The 17,361-nt window shown below is 45.7% G+C and overlaps 1 protein-coding gene across 16 annotated transcripts in view; it reads left to right on the top strand.

Moving 5' to 3' along the window:
- The window catches only part of PPP2R2B (protein phosphatase 2 regulatory subunit Bbeta), a 439,907-nt gene that overhangs the window by 409,724 nt on the left and 12,822 nt on the right, over nt 1-17,361 (top strand). For all 16 annotated transcript variants that reach the window (XM_038530532.1, XM_038530535.1, XM_038530529.1 and 13 more), the window contains one exon: nt 16,788-16,957. In XM_038530532.1, coding sequence (XP_038386460.1) covers nt 16,788-16,957 — 170 coding nt within the window. The remainder of the gene's footprint in view (nt 1-16,787; nt 16,958-17,361) is intronic.

Genomic DNA, 17,361 nt, shown 5'->3' with positions numbered 1-17,361 from the left:
TCCATTGCAAGCAGTTCGATGCCCGCTCTAACCAATCAAATCAGAAATTCCATTTTCCTCCAAAAGTGTGTATAGTGGAAGGGGGTGCCTCTTACTTTTGAGCCCTTCTATATTTGGTTTAAACCTCACAACAGCCCATGAAGATTGATACCAGGAACTCCAATTTACAGATGGGGCACAGAGGTGAAGACACCTGCCCCAAGTCAGAAAGAAGGAGCCAACATTTGATCTGTCTGCTTCCAAGAGAAGTGTTTCTTTTCCTGGCTATTTGGCAGTTAGCGAAGGAGCATGACCCTTTGCTAACATCCAGAAGTATTATTTCACGGGGCCCCATTTCATATAATGCCCACCTGCTGGATCCCCCAGCCCAGTGATTTCCAACTTGAGAACTAACTGTGCCCTTGCAGAGAACGTGAAACCCACTGTCTCCTTCTTCACCCTCATCTACAAACTTAATTGCCAAGTCCTGCTTCTCTAGACCACTAGATCCCTTAATAAAGCTACGGCTCATTCCCCGGGTCTCTGGTGGAATGTGCCCGAAGACATCAGCGAGAATACAGCAATGAATCTTAAAACCTCTGAGGTTTGACAGAGCTTCCAAAAGAGGTTCAGTATTGATCGGGCACATAATTAACTCTGTTTATTTTAGGGGAGTTTAGGTGAAAAAGACAAGGCCCTTTATTAAAATGCTTCTGCCTGGTGACAGGATTACACACAGAGAGACACCATCCCCTCCTGGGGAAAAGCCAGAGACATTGCTACAAGGAGTAGAATTCACTAAAACCAGCCCTCCCCCCACCCCAACCCAGTGCCTACCCCCTTCCAGTTTAACAGCCATTAACAACTGAATAGGCAAGACCCAAGCCATTGAGTAAAAATAGAATCCTTTCCCCCCTTCCCCCATCCTCATTTCCATTTTTGATTAATTTAACCAGTTCTGTCAATTAGTCATCCTAGAGACTCCAGTTGAGTGCATTTTCCTAAGAAGTAGAAGGCTTATTAATTTTGGAGGCAAGTATCATTCATTAGTAGTTGACACCTTCCCGGGCCCTGCTCTCTCCCTCACTAGGGGGTCTTAGATGAGAAGGCAATAGAGCCACAACTGGCTCAGGCACGTGGCTACAGCCCCAGAGACACAGAACAGGAAAGGCTGGCCATGACTTTGTAGGTGGCCCTGGGCCCCTTTGGGCTTGGGACATCTCAAAACCAACTGGCCCATCATCCTCATCCATGACAAGCCATCACCAGCAAAGCAGTCACAGGTACTGGGTGAGCATCCTGACCTTGAGGTTCAAGAGAACCGTAGTCAAGGGAGTACCTGGAGAGAGAGGCATGGGCCTGGGCAGGATAGGTCCTCCCACCGCAGGTGACATCAGAAAGTTCACCTCTTCCTCTATGTACTAGTTTACTCTGGCCCCTGTAACAAATTATCACAAATTAAGTGACTAAAAGCAACAGAAGTGTATCATCTAATGGTTCCGTAGGTCAAAAGTCGGACACAGGTCTCACTGGCTAAAATCAAGGTGTTGGGGCGGGGGGTGGGAGTGAATGGGTGACGGGCACTGGGTGTTATTCTGTATGTTAGTAAATTGAACACCAATAAATAAATAAATAAATAAATAAATAAATAAATAAATAAAATAAAATAAAATCAAGGTGTTGGCAGGGGTGTGTTCTTTTGGAGGCTCTAAGGGAGAATCCATATCTTTGTTTTTTGAACTTCTAAGAGCTTACCCCCATTCCTTGGCTTATGGTCCCTTTATCTGAAAGCCAACAACAGTAGGACGAATCCTTAACACAGCCCTTTGCTTTCCTTCCTTCCTTTTCCACATGTAGGGACTTTTGTGAGTGCATTGCATCCGCCCAGGTAATCCAAACTAATCTTATTTTAGGTCAGATGATGAGCAACCTTAATTCCATTTACAATCTTAATTCACTTCTGCCATGAAAGGTAAAATATTCATGAGTTCTGGGGACTAAGACGTGGACATCTTTCGGGAGTCATGACTCTGCCTACCCTATTCCTCAAGTGTCACTAAGTAGGATTAAGTGCCCTCCAACTGACCACCTGATACTATTGGTGGAAATTATCTGTTTCCATTGCGTCTCTGTCATTAAATGGCTCCTCCATTATTGCTGAAGCTCTTGTTTATCCCATTTGCACTTAGCATAGCGAAGGTGCTAACCAAATGCCTGTAGAACAGCTATAGTCATGCAGTGGGATAAATTTGCACCTGAGTCTTCTCTGTATGTAAATGAAAAGGCTCACACTAAGGAGTGGTTGGCCCCATCTGTGTTCACTGTTTCTAGCTTTTGGAACACATTGGCATTTGTAGGTGACAAAAATAAAAGGAAGAGGAGTCTCCGAAATGATGATAATCAACCTACTGATCATTTATTTGACAACTATTGATTGTTGCTACTGTGTGCCAGGCTCTGTTCTAGGCAGTAGGAAAATGATATCGCCTGCCCCCATGGCACCCTATCCAAGTAGATAACACACACAGGCAAATAAGGTAACGTGAGATTTGGCAAAAAAAAAAAAAAAAAAATTCTAAAGTGTTTCTGGAAAAGTAACAACAGAAAATGCAGAGGCTCTGAATCTGGACTGTGCTTTGCCAGGTTGAGGGACAGAGGAAGGCCAGTTTGTCCTTCTGTAGTATGGTGAGGGAACGGCAGGAGGGGACTTGGGTAGTCCAGGTCCCAGAGGACTCTAGTGAGAACTCATTAGAAGATCACTAGTATTCAGGGGTCACCCCACACAATCCCCGGGCCTCAATCTCAGGGTATTCCATGCAAAGGGTTTAGGAGTCAGGCACTTGGTCGGTAGCCCTGTATGCAAACGTAAGGCATTTGGCTTTTATTGTATGTGGGAAGGGAAATCTAGGAGGGCTTGTGCAAAGGAGTGTCGTGCATAGCCAAGGTGCCTGGGTGGCTCAAACACCTGCCTTAGGCTCAGGTCATGATCCCAGAGTCCTGGGATCGAGCCCCATATCCGACTGGCTCCCTGCTCAGCAGGGAGTCTGCTTCTCCCTCTCACTCTGCACCGCCTCCCTCCTCCCTGTGCTTGCTCTGTCTCTCACAAATAAATAAAATCTTAAAAAAAAAAAAGGAGTGCCATGCATAGACTTGTAAATATATCACTCAGGCTACATAAGGAGGAAAAGCAGATGCTGGGAGAAGAGTTAGAAAGACATCAAATGGTTCAGGCAAGAGAGAACGGAGGCTTAGATCTAGACTGGCCCCATGTGGGCTGTGCTTTGAGTGTAATGTGAACAGGACTTGCTTGAAACCTAAATATGGAAGGTGAGGTAAAGGGAAGAATCCAGGATGATGCCCAGCATTCTGTCCTAAGCACTGCCTAGATGCCGGGCAGTGGATGAGCTGGCATAGACTAGTGAAAAGTCCATTCGGGGAAGAAGCTCACAAATTCTGTGGACTCAAAAGATTTATCTTGGAAAAAAAAAAAGGTATATATGAATATATTGATACCTTTTACTATTTAGCACTTTCCCATTTACAGAGCCCCTTCTGTTATCATATTGATCTTGACAAAATCCTGTGAGTTCAGAGTATTTCCTCCTTTTTGCAGCTTGAGGAAATGAAAACCCAGAAAAGTTAAATCTCATACACCGACAAAGATCATGGGTTTATCGCGGGTTTATTTCTTCCTATAATGAATACGGCCACCTCCCGTACTTGCCCAGCACTGGAGGGTAGAGAAGGGAATGGGGAATCTCTCACGTGTGTAATTGACCCATGTTTAAGTATATCGGCTAATTCCAGCCCCCTGTGCAGTTCACATAATTCTATTTTGACAGCTCAGTAGGTGGCATCCATAACTGAGTTGTGAGAGCTGCTGTCCACTCACACAGCTTCCAGTCCCATCAGTGCAGGTCCCTTTATCTGCTGAATTACTCAGAGCACCTGCTGGCCTCCCATCGTCCTCAAGCACAGCCCAGAGGCAGCAGAGGGCAGGGGAAAGCTCACCCCTACAAAGCTTATAATGATACTTGCTTCTATCTTCTCTTACATCTTTAACCTTGACATAAAGATTTAAATAGGGTTTATCTTATAGGTGGGCATCCTTAATCCTGGGGTCGACTAGTTCATTCTGTAATTTTGGTATCATTTCAAAATCCCCGTAATGTAATGGAATTGTCATTGAAGAGTTTACATAGGAGAAAATAGGATCACCCAGCTTAGGAAAAAAGGGGGTAGTGAGATCAAACAAAGCAAGGACCCGACCGGTCAATAAATGTGAGCAAGGTATTGTGCTCAACACAGTGGGACAGGCACACAGACGCATAGGATGCAGTCCGTGGTTCAGTGTACTTACCTCAGACAAGAGGATATGAAACTATGGTGTGTCTCTAACATACACTTCATTTCAAATGGAATGTGAAATTTAGATTCCCAGAGTCCGGGAGAAAAAATGCTGGCTACATACATAGTACTTATGCTGAATATCATGTTACATTGTTAAGATGAACTTCCATGCCCAGTGTCATCCTCAGTGTGTCCTGGGCATTCCCCCCAAAGTTCCGAATCCTATTTTTCAGTCCCTGTTTACTGAGATTCCTCTGTATTTATGTCACTGTAGTGCCAGAGAAATACAGATGTGTATTACTACAGCACATGGTTGCTCACATCCAAGGAGGTCAGGAGGTAGCAGGCGCTTTCCTGAACAGCGCATGCTAACTCATACTTAGGGAATGAAGGAATGATAGACCTGTTTATGAAAGAACTCATATCAGATTAGATATAGTGTGTGCCTCACAATCTACTAGTGCTAGGGTTCTGAGCCAAGTATGTAAATGGAGACATTGGGTATTACTTTTCCCCCTGGTGCCCAGGAAAGTCAAATGAGCTCAAACTCAGAATTTTCTCACTGTTAAGCTTTCCTCCTAGCAATTTTCCTGAAACATTTGTGGTCTGTATATATGCCTGTAGTACAAAATCATATTTATGAAAATCATATTTACAAAATTATATTTATTAAATCATTATTGAATATCAAGCTATAGATAACAACCTATTTTAAGAGTAATATATCGTCATATTTTATGATGTTTTGACTTTCACGTCCTAATGAGAACTTGAGAGCTCTGCTCCCAAAGTTCAGGGAAGGAAATGATTGTTCCTGAGTCATCTGTCCAGAAGGAGATGGCTGGGGTCGGTCAGAGGGAGAAGAGGGGACAGGGAGTGGAAGAGGAAGCAGTGGAGCAGAGCGACCACCTAATAGCTTTCTGGCATTAAGTTCCCAACTATACTGAAGTTTATGAAGGTAAACTCAAAAGGCCAGTTATAGATATTGGTGAGACTTGTGGTTTGGAAAATAGGTTGGTTTCTTTTGCTTTGTTTTGTTTTGTTAAATATTTTATTTATTTATTCATGAGAGATAGAGAGAGGCAGAGACACAGGCAGAGGGAGAAGCAAGCTCCCTGCGGGGAGCCTGATGCAGGACTCGATCCCAGGACCCTGAGATCATGACCTGAGCCAAAGGCAGACGCAACCACTGAGCCATACAGGTGCCCCTGGAAACTAGGTTTTAATGAGGATAGAGAAAGGACGCATACTCCAATGGTCACTTGCACTGGTTCTGGCATCAGACAAACCCAGTGTGGGTAACTTGGACCTAACTTCTTGCATTTAAGCTCTGTACGCCTCAGCGGCTCCCTCTACAAATTGGGGACAATAAAAATAGAGCCTGAATTATTGCATTATGAGAAGGATTCAGTGAGATAATGCCTGGCTCACAGAAAGCACTCAGTATTTATTAATATTTTATTCTTATCCCAACAATCCATGAACTCAGAGTCTTAGATGAAAAATGGAGGCTCAAGAAAGCAAGTAACAGGCAAAATCAAAGATCTAGTCACAGGGAGAGCCAAGATTCAAACCCAGGTCAAAACCCCGTGGCTGGGGACGCCTGGCTCAGTGGTTGAGCATCTGCCTTTGGCTCAGGTCGTGATCCCGGGGTCCTGGAATCAAATGTCACATCAGGCTCCCTGCAGGGAGCCTGCTTCTCCCTCTGCCTATATCTCTGCCTTTCTCTATTCTCTCATGAATAAATAACATCTTTAAAAAAAAAAAAAAAAAAGCCCATGGCTGAAACTGTTTAGAAAAAATGCCTAGAAATACTACCTTCCATTACGTCACTAGGCCAGGGCGGGTGGTGGCAGGGTAAGCCAGGTACTGAGAGAGCAGAGGAGGGCTCAGGCATTTCACTGGTGGAGTCTGGCTTTGGGAAATCAGCATACCGTGGCTTCATGTTCCCTGAGCACCTGCTGAGCGGACGCCTGGTGTGCACCACAGGGAGGCCGGTGAGCAACACTGCAAAGATCACTTCATCTTAAAGCAAGATTCAAAACGAGAATGGGATACAGCCTGTCCCTCACTCCCCCTGACCAAGTCGTTATGCCCAAGTGCTTGCTGAGAGACACAGCCTTTATTTTGTGCAGCAATTGCAAAATGTGTTCTCTCTGCCTCAGAGCACAGAGGCTTGAAGGGCCCAGAGGCTCCTGGAGGGGAAGAGGAGCCCATGCGGGGATGGTCTGTGCAGAGCCAGGGAGGAACAAGAGAGGGAGTAGCCAGCAGGTGAGGTGCTCCGTCAGTCTGGTGACTGTTGTCTATGTTGCCCCTGCTGCACTGTGTTACGTCTGTAAAGAGGTATCTCCGCCCAGCGTAACTCTCTGTGATGGGTGGGAGCACCCAGCTAATGAAACCCAGACCCAACATTTCATCCGTAGACCACCCTGATGCATAGTCCTGGGGCCCTGCCCTCCGGTGCTGTCTCCAGGCCGGAGGGGTCACCCTTCCTAATCACAGGACCAGAGGACTAATGATGTAGAAGGGGGGACAGTGGTGGCCCAGATTGCGGCGGCTGGGCTCCCATTCCAGCCCTGCCTCCTCCCGGCCTGTGTTAGGGCCAGGTGACTCCAGAGCCTCATCTCTTCATCTGCAAAACAGACAGCTTGAGAGAGTGGAGTGGATTGAGCGCGGTGCCCGGCAGACGCGAGGCTGTTCCTCGTCGCACTCCGACACGGTAGCTATTGCCACGCCAAGGATGCGAGTCAGACCCAGGTCTGACTGTCAGTGGGTTAGGAACAAGGGTTTCCTGTAAAAGCAGTGTTGGAACCCAGGCAGTGCACCCGAGCCATGGAGCACAACGAAGCCACAGCCAGCCCACACCAGGCCCCTCTCCGTGAAAGCTTGGTCCATGTCCAGATGGGCCCCCCCCGGCTCAGCCGTGAACCCCTCACTCTGCTCTGGCAGGAGATTATTGTCAGCGGGGAGCCGCTCCTCTCTCCCTTTCCGTGCGTGCGCCTCTCATTGCGGTGATTATGTATCCAGCCTGGGAAATGGTGACATCCTGGGAGTGAGGCCCTGGCCTCTGTGGTGCCATGACAACCAGCCTCCCAGCAATCACCCCTAATAACGACCACACACTCACCATCCCTTACACTTGGGCAGAGGCTCCCCAGGGAGCTTGGGCTTCTTTTGGAGCAGCTGCACAAAGCTTCCTGCTGGGAACAGATTTTGAGAGCAAGAGACAAAAAAATCAGAGAGGTCTCTAACCTGGCATGTATAGAGTGGGCCCAGGGACCTGAGGACCCTGTTGTCATTGTCTGCAGCCCAGTGGTTACAGGAATTTGTACTTCCACAGCGGGAACATAAGGACCCATAGATGCCTTTGCAACTCACTAACCTTACAGAGAGAGGTTATACTGGAGGGAAAGACCAAATATGAGCACGTGTGTAGCCAGGCCTCACTGTTACCAGATTTCTTCATTAGGCTCCTGTCAAGACCCCAATGCCCAGTCGTCATGTCATCTGGACGGGTGCTGCCTCTCTTCCCTGCTGCAGGTGGAGACAATGTGCTCAGAAATCTCCACTCAACATCTTTCCAGAATGACAGTTCTCAGAAAGGCACCAGCCCCACTTGGCTAATAAGTGCTCATTCCTCACAAAGGAAAGACAAACAGGCCCTCATTAATACACTTGTCTGTGGCTGTTAGCCCAAATTGCCCCTTAAGATGGGCAGGTCCGCCCTCAGCCAAACACAGGTTCCTGCTTCCCTTCTTGTTAGATCACAGATTCCAACTGAGGCTCCTTCATGATAAATGAGGCTAATGAGGCTCTAAGATGCTGTCCTCACTCAGGGGGCACATGGTCCCCATCTCTCCAAGCCCTTGATCCCTCAGCTGGGAGATGGAACTCATTCTCACCCCAGACAGCACCTGGCAGGTACCCCATGCCATCACGGCTCCCCCCATTCTGTGGGGCCTGCCCCCTGCACTAGGACTGCTCAGCAACTTATGGATTCTCAACAAATACCTATGCTTCTAATAAAGTAAGGAGGCTGGCCAAAATTAGCCAGTAAGAGGAAGAAAAGGGTATAGAGGGCTGAGGTAGTCAAAGAAGGCTTCTTGGAAAAGAGCAGGAGGCAGAGAAACATGGGAGCAGAGAGAGGTGGTATCTGGACTGAATGTGTCCCTTCAGAATTTGTATGTTGAAATCCTAACCCCCAACTTGATCGTATTCGGAGGTGGGGCCCTTAGCAGGTAATCACATCATGAGGATAGAACTCCCATGTATGGGATTCATGCCCTGATAAAAGAGGCCACAGAAAGCTCTCTCACCCTTTCCATTACACGGATACAATGGTCACCCACAACCCAGAAGGGGGCCTTCACCCGAGCCTGATCCTGTTGGCCCCTTACTCTCAAATTTGCAGCCTGTAGAACTGTGAGCACTTCTTGTTGTTGATAAGCCACCCATCTATCCTCTCCTGCAGGAGCAGCCCAAACTATGTCAGGAAGGTGTGAGCATGCATCACGGGCTAGCACCTACTGAGTGCTCCATAAACACCAGTCATCAGTATGACAGCACGTGACCCACACATGACAGGCTCCCGCCCGCACGGCTGACAGATGGATTATGTCCAACCGCACACTAAAATAGTTTCATTGGTTGCTAACAATGAAACATCTGGATTTCTCAGAAAAAATTAAGACTTTACAAATGAGACACTCTGGCTGTGCTGGACTCACATTCCTGCGTGGCAGTGATGGGCTGGAGCTGAGTGGAAACCGCCCCCGTTATTGGTTATGGACACAGCAGATGGCCACAGTCCCTGCCACTGTCTCAATGTGTGCCCGACCACTGGAGGTGGGAGCTCTCTGCTCCTGGTGCAAATGATGATTAGGCCAGTGAGGCCACAGTGGGGTATCAGAGCAGAAGAGGAGAAGGCAGCGACACCACTTCTTCCTGGTGTCTGGGCCTCCTGGCTTGCTCTCTTTGCAGCTGCTCTGTCCTGATTCTTCTGGGTGGTGTCAGCCTGTGGGTGGTACAGCAGCAGGGCAGTGGCAAGAACACAGAGAGGAGAGGGTGGCTGGACCATGCGGGTTCACTGGCTCCTCAAACCTATCATAGCCCACGCTGGCTTGCTTTCTAGGCCAGCTGTGGAGCAGCAGCTGCTGAGAGGGAGCAGGCTCCTCGGGGACCTACAGGGAGACAGAGATGCCACTGGGCCCAGGAGCATGAGAGCAGCCTCCCAGAGTCGGGTTGGGCAAGAGAGCATCATCATTTCTCCTCCTTCTGAGTTTCAATCCATTTTTTTTTCCTCTCTGAAGAAAAACAAGTTTTTCACTTACTATTTCTTAATTTTGAATGACTGTTTAATAAAAGATCTATTTGTGAAGTATTGGATAGACTGACCTATTTCAAAAAGTTGTACAAGTCAGGGACCGATGTCACCCCTTCTAGATGTATCGCTTATTCTCCGTGCTGCTGTGCATTGTGTTGCTGTGGTGTTCACTGTTGAACAGTTATTTGTAGAATTAATCAAGGATTGTATGAAAAGTGAATCGCTAAGGGTGAGTCACTGGGCATCGCTCTTTCCCAATGCAGAAGCCTCTGAGTCTGCATATGATCTCCGTTGCCTTTCGGCGGCCGTGTCTGGGGACTGTGTCACTAGGCCCACGGTAGTATAGTAGCCGCTAATTAGATCTTAGGCCTTCTCTCACTGTCCTCAGCTGGAGAAAGGCCAGCATTACCCGTCCATGGGAGTTCTTACCCTCCCTGGGAAAATTATTGGCCGGGTCTCTCATTGGGCAGAATTACTGGACGTGGCTTCTTGTGTGGTAAAAATTACTGGCTACATCTCAATTGTGGAGCCTTTTCTCTCCAGGGGCAAAACCATGGCCTGCATATCTCTGAAGGAAAATTGCCATCTGCCTCACTCTGTAGTCGTGCCCCCATTATGGGGAGATTGTCAGCCGTGTCTCCAAACAGAAGAGCGTGCCAGCTGTCCTTCTCCACAGAAGAAATGTCAGCAGAAGTGAGCAATTTCAAACCCGTGTGTGATTCTGAGTCTGTGCCTTTTGCATCATGAACCCAACCATCACATCCGGCTGCCTTCTTTCCTTTATTCTCCCTCTCCTCTGCCTGAGTCATCCAAGGCAGGGCAGTGGTGACATCGTTCAGCACCGAATCACAACTCCTTGTACAGAGAAAGGGGTATTCCAAGTGATAGTCCAGAGACAAGCTGTGTCCGTGTTCCAGCCCAGTTCAAAGACCTAGAAATCCATTTCACAACTTGTAGCTCTTACTGTCTGACCCCGGTGGAAAAACACATGAGGCTCTTGGGCTCCTCTCGCGCCAAGCTTCCCTAAGGCAGCACACTCTTCTCTGTTATTCTGGGTACGGGCACTATGCCAAGGGCTCAACATGAAAAATCTATCTCACCTACCCTCCAAGGAAAATGAAGCTTGGATGGAGGCAAGCCACTTGTCCAAGGCTTCATAACTTAGAAGCCACAGAGCTCGTTTCAGCCCAGGCGCGCTGAACCACTTGTCCTCTTAGCCACCAACCGTGGACATGAGTTCCAGGGCAGTGTCTAATGTGAGGTCCGATGAATGGAGCCACATACAGAAACAGCCTATATGAGCTCTGGATTCCCTCCATCCTCTCTTCTCCTGGCCCCAGAGCCTACACCACACGCAGCATGCTATGCTTCCTACCAGCTTCTGTCCCAGTTGTAATGTGGGTGGGTTCAGCTCTAGATTTCTCCGGAGTCAGCAGTTTTCTTCTTAACACTTCCTGTCTTGTTGCCTCACCTCCTTCCCAGGATTCTGATACATCTTCAGTTACCCTGTCATCTGAGTTCTCTCAGGCGAACAGCGCTGTGTCAAGCACCATGAAGGATAATACTCAAGTTCCATGCAGACATGTTCATGTGTGCGTGTGTTATAACGCAGACCTCTTCCTGCACAGGACACCTAACAGAGCCTGTAGAACTTAAAAGAAGTGTTGGTTGCTTTTTGCCTATAGTGTTGTAACCCCTGGTGTTCTGAGGGAGAGCATGGGCTGAGAGTGCTTTGTCTAAAAAAAGAGACAGTAAATAGAGGGAAGGGAGAAAGTGCGATCCAGTAAGATGTGAAGGCAGGACAAATGCAGTTGGTTGTCAACCAGGGGCAAGTCATGCCCCCCAGGGGACACAGTTGGCAATTTCTGAGGCCATTTTTGACTGTCTCATCTGGGGCTTGGGGACTCAGTGGACACAGGCTAGGGATGTTGGTACACATCCCACAGCGTCCCAACAGCAAAATATTATGTGTCCCAAAATTCAGTAGTGCAAAAGTTGAAAAATGTGGATTCCTAAAGAATAATAAGCCTTTTCTTCCTGCCAGACTTCTCTGTACCTTAGGTACCTCTGTACCTAATTTCAGTGTCCACCCCCAAAACTGAGTAGGAGTTTCCCCAGCTCTTCTTGACCTCAGCCTCTATATTCATGAGTATCCTGCTGAAGTCACCTTGGGAAGGCTAACCTAGAGTACTGGGCATTGGTAGAAGAAAACTAAAAGATAAGACCTCTGGAATCCATGGGTCTTATGATCCGAGAGGGGGAAGTCACCTGGTAGACAATCCTACCTCCTTCATTATGATAGACAAGAGGATGGGTCCGGAGTGCCAATGGTGGTCCAGCCATTGAAATGAGAGGCAGATCAGAGGTTAAAAGCATAGGCTGGAAACAGACCAAGTTAGAATCCGTGCTCTGCCTCCTGCCTATGAGCAGGAGAACCCATGCCTGGGTTGATGAACTAGACTGATTTGTCCAAAAGGGAAATAATACCTGTGAATGTTGAGCAAGTTAATATATGTAAAGTGCACAGTGTAATTGTTCAACAATACTAGGTGTTAATAGGAGCGGCTATTTTGTGTCCTGCCTGGATTCCAACCCAGCATCAGCAGTTCTCAGGTTGACTGTCTTTCCAGTATCTTCCGATGGGCACATGAATAGGTAAGGAGGAACAGAAGTACAGAAGTGGGAACTCACAGGTACCTCTAAAACATGAGGGAGCCCACTTTGATTCAGTTGTATGAGCAGAGAAATGATACTGACAGAGCAAGGGAAGGCCTGGTTATGGAGACAGTGTAACAGGGAGGCAGACGGATAGTCCTTTGAAAGTCCCCCTCTGCTACTCACTTACTGTGTGATCCTGAGCAAGCTACTCAGCCTGACTTGGTCCATCTCCTCTCTAACTCAGGACACTGAGAGTATCATTCTGATAGGTTTGAGCGTAAATGGGATGATGTGTTCAAAGAAATGATAGGTATCATTACTGCTTTTGTTGTTGTCTCTGAGACACACGCTCCCTATTGGCAAATCTAACACATCCCCAGGGCCTCGATCTGGGCTCTTTGGATTCTCATTCATCCAGAATCTTTGCTCACAAGGGGAACAGAGCTTGTCTTCTCTCTGTCCAAAGTCTCTTCTTTTCTCTTCCTGAGTGCTTTATTTTCTAGAGCCTCTTTGGCAACCATGTAGGTCAGAAGGATTTTTAATGCTAAGCCAAGGGGCTCCAAGAGAAATACCCAGGTACTCGAACCTTTTGTACCATAAGTTTAGTAAATTACGTGGAACACACAGTGATGTTCCATTTATATTCCCCTAGCTGGTTCCCCAGTACCTTCCCTTGCCTCTGATAATACAGTAAAAAATATCACTTATTCACACCTGTAACTAAGTTTGTGTGATTGGTTAACATTTGTCATTTCCTTTGGTCCATTAGTTCCAGGACAGTAGGACTGGATCTATCTTGCTCCTTGTGTCCTTCATCAATAGTGCAGGACCTGGCATGTGTGCATCCAAAAAAATAATAATAATAATACTTTGAATGTTCTAGGTCATGTACTAAGTGCTCTTGCATGTGTATGAATGCATGTAAAAGACACTTAAATAGCTGATAAAGGATTGTACAGGCTGAATTACTGAAAACCTTGAATTATAGATGGCTTCCTATTGAATGTATTTATCTTCATACTTTTCAAGGAATTGGAACAAATCCGAGGTGTATAGAGCACTGCTTAGCTAGGGACCTATTGAACTAATAAGTATTATTTTCCTGTAGAAATTAAAATGGCTTGTCAATATTCATTAATCTAATATTTACTGAGCATGCCTATGTTTCAGGGAATACATCCAGGTAAAACAGACAAAAACCCCTCCCCTCATAGAGCTTGCATATTAGGAGACACAAACTATATTAAAAGCCAATGCATATAAACTGGAGGTGAGGGCCAGTGGGAGGAAAGGTTGTCTCACTGCTGATAGGCCATAGTGATTAGAGCCCAGGGGTGAGAGATGGCCTGAGGGTCTGGGCTTATTGTGATATGAGGGTCTCGAGTCATACAAAGTTCTGAGGTCCCCAACTATGCTGGCTGTTGATGGTGTAATGCTTGAACTCATGACCCCTTGCTGTAGAAACTGTGCTCCTTAAGTGTTTGAAAGGAGTTGATTCTTTTGAGGACTCTGGCCGTATAAAAAAGGATAGGGTATGAGCAGTCATCATTAAGAGCCCCTCCACTGACTATCATCTAATTAATACATAATAAAAAATAGTGTGATAACCAGGGAGGAAAAAACCTTCCAGCCTTTGAGATTCTGTGATTCTCTCTAGATTCTACTCTGGTTACCTTTTTCACAGCTATGCAAATATGTACATGTGTACATGATGCAGGGCAGAATCACATCATGATTAAGAACAAGGACTTTGAAGCCAGATGGATCGGAGTACAAAATGCCTCTACCTCAGTCGAGCTGCGGTCCTCAGACAGGATTACAAAACCTCTCTGTGCCTTAATATTTCACATCTGAAATAAGGAATCACTGTTCTTATGTGAGATTAGTGTAAGGACTAAATAGATGAAAAGCCCAGGGCCTGGAACATAGTAAGCTTCCTGTAAACGGTAATTACCAATATGTGAAATGTTGCTGCTGAACGAATGAAAAGAAGTCATGACATTGATATTAAGACTTCAGTAAATATAGTCATGGAAAAATCTGCCAAGTGCTGCGCTGGCCAATCCATTGTCTATAACCTGCCTTCTGTGTCGTACATGGTAATTAGTGGTGGGCTGATGAAAGAATTGCCTTCTTTCACTTCCACTCCATCTTCTGGGGCTGTCCTTTTCGGGCTTTATGGAGTTGCTACGCTAACATCCCAATATGCCATGCATACAGAGAACAGGCTGCTAGGTAGAACCTTGTAAACATTCTTTACGTCATTGAAATAGCCCACAAGTTCTGTACTCCTCAGTCCCCAAGTCTCAGTCTGGAATAAAATACGATTGGCCTATACAGAGGCAGTGTATGCTAATGAGGATAAAAACAGCTCCTGACATTTATTGAGAACCTACAATGTGCCAATCATATGTTCCAAGCAATATGGAACATCCCCCTTCTGCAGCTGGGAAAACTGAATCTCAGAGAAGTAAATAGAATGTGAACAGCTGGTAAGTGCCAGAGGTAGAAATTGATGGACTCCAGAGGGCAGTGTGCTGATCCCTTCCCATTCACTGCCGGTGCATCAGGTGGGAGGTTGCTAAGCCTCAGGGCTCCCACTTAGCTATTGAGATGTTTGCATGGGGCTTGTCTGGAGTTTGGAAGTTCCCAGTCCTAACGAGAGTCCCTTGAAGAGAAACTAATGTGAAAATCTAGTTCTCAATTATGAGGACACTAGTCAGAGTCCAGGGGCCTTCATGAATGCCTGATTAAAGTCCAAGAGGCTTTTCTGTTTCAGTGAGTCTAATTCTCAAGTTCAATTCTGATTGATGAGGGTTATTTGTTGTTCTCTTAAATGGTTAGGTGACAATTAGTATTTTGGTTCGGCTCCGAGTTTAATTCAGCAAGGTTTGAAAGGGAATTCATTATAGCCTTAGATTTTCTACATAGAATTTGATACGGACTCTGTGAGTGTGTTGAGCAGGCAGGAAAGAGAAAGCTCTGGAGGATGTATTAAATAATACATCCTGGTGTTCAGAATTGTGATGCAAACACTTGTTAAGTGGAACCATACTCAATTACCATTGGTCTAGATTAAAAATAAGTATGGGCAAATGCATATACCTCCCCATCATACATGCTGAGCACCCAGATGGCAAATTCATTCATTCATTCATTGATCTAGCTCTGGTTCTAATCATATTTATTAAACATTCATGTGCAAGAAACTTACATTACAGTTGAGATAACACAAACGCAGGGATTGTTAAATCATATTGTGAGAGTACCCGAGGTCCTGTTAAGTGAGTGCGCCAGACCAAGTGTGAAAAGATCATTTAAGGCCCAGATAGTAGTGAAAGATGAGGCCTGTGAGTCCAGCAGAATTTGAGTCAATATAGACAGAACAATCAGGCATACAAATGGGAAAGGTCAAGATATACCTAAGCTATCTTCTATAAGTTCAAAGTTAAGGTAGAGAGGCATGTTATAGCAGCATCTGATAGGATTTGTTGTCCCAACTGAGGAGCCTTACGTTCATTCCTCTAAATGGAAATCAGCTGAAACTACTGAGAAGTAATAGTGCCTGGATGTCAGAGCAAAGGCACAATATATACAAAATAACAGGTTCAGTCAAGTGCCACTATTAACAACTGTGACCCAAGAGCTATAAAAATAAATGTCTACACACAAGATTGTCCATGAATATTGATGGCAACATTATTCATAATAGTCAAAAAGTAGAAACCCAAGTGTTTAGCAACTGAAAAATGGATAAACCAAATGTGGTATAATCCATACAATGGATTATTATTCAGCCATAAAAAGGAATGAAGTGCTGATACACTACAGGAAGCAGTATACTGAGAGAAAGCAGCCAGTCCCAGGAAAACTCTATCTCATATAGTTTCTCATTTATGGGAAATTTCCAGATTAAGCAATTTCATAGAATAAGAAAACAGATTAGCCAGTTCCTAGGGCTGCAGGAATAGGGAATGAGGAATTATTACAAATGGGAACGGACTTTGGGGGTTTGGTTGATGAAAAAAATTTGAAATTAGTGATGCTTTTATATAGTTATGTAATTATACTAAAAAAATGAACTGTAAATTTCACATGAGCAGATTTTATGGTATGTAATTTTATATCTCAAAAAAAGCTGTAAACACATTTTTTAAGCATCGCAGATGACTCCACGTGTTGCTAAGTGCAGTCACACACAGGCCAGGGGAACTGTGAAACAGATATGTCAACCCAAAGCTTGGAAAGGCTCCGTGCCATATCTCTGGATGGTACAGGTCCCATGTGAGTCCTTCCATGAGAAAGCACAGAAACCAGTGACCACTGTTTCTGCTTTCAGATTCTCTGTCAGTCACTTAGATTAGACTCTGCACATTCTACTCCAAGTTAGAGTGTTGGCTTTGTAGCTGGTCCAAACATGGTAGAGTTAGTGGGTAAGGACATGCTAATTTTGTCTTGTTTTGCTTCTGGTCTACAGTTTTTGAAGAGCCCGAAGATCCAAGCAACAGGTCGTTTTTCTCTGAAATTATCTCTTCGATTTCGGATGTGAAGTTCAGCCACAGTGGGAGGTATATCATGACCAGAGACTATCTGACCGTTAAAGTCTGGGATCTCAACATGGAAAATCGTCCCATTGAGACTTACCAGGTATGGACCACCACCCACTGTAGGTACATAAGGCACTTCCTTTGTGGGCCTCAACATCAGCCTGCAAAGGCTTACAAAGCACAAAAGTAAAAGACACTACGTCATCATATCATATATTCAATAAGATGGTACAGTCTATAAGTTCCATAGGATGTTAAACAAGAGTATATAAGGAGGAGCTTGAATTCAATTTAACCTGTGAGATGAATATTGAAGACAGAAATGGTCCTGTTCTCTTAGAGCTAGTTGACTGGTGGAGAAGCACGATGATGAACAGGGGATTGAGTAGGCAGTGATGCCAGAGATGGTGCTGGGTATATGGGACCACAGGCAGGGAGGGCCTGATGAGAAGAGACCCAAAGGCTGAGTCTTGATTGCCAGGAACTAGCCAGAGGATAGTATAT

This window comes from Canis lupus, chromosome 2 (assembly GCF_011100685.1).
Source record: "Canis lupus familiaris isolate Mischka breed German Shepherd chromosome 2, alternate assembly UU_Cfam_GSD_1.0, whole genome shotgun sequence".
Classification (NCBI taxonomy): Eukaryota; Metazoa; Chordata; class Mammalia; order Carnivora; family Canidae; genus Canis; species Canis lupus.
Note: the sequence above shows the minus strand (reverse complement) of the source record. Positions and strands in the feature narration are given on the sequence as shown.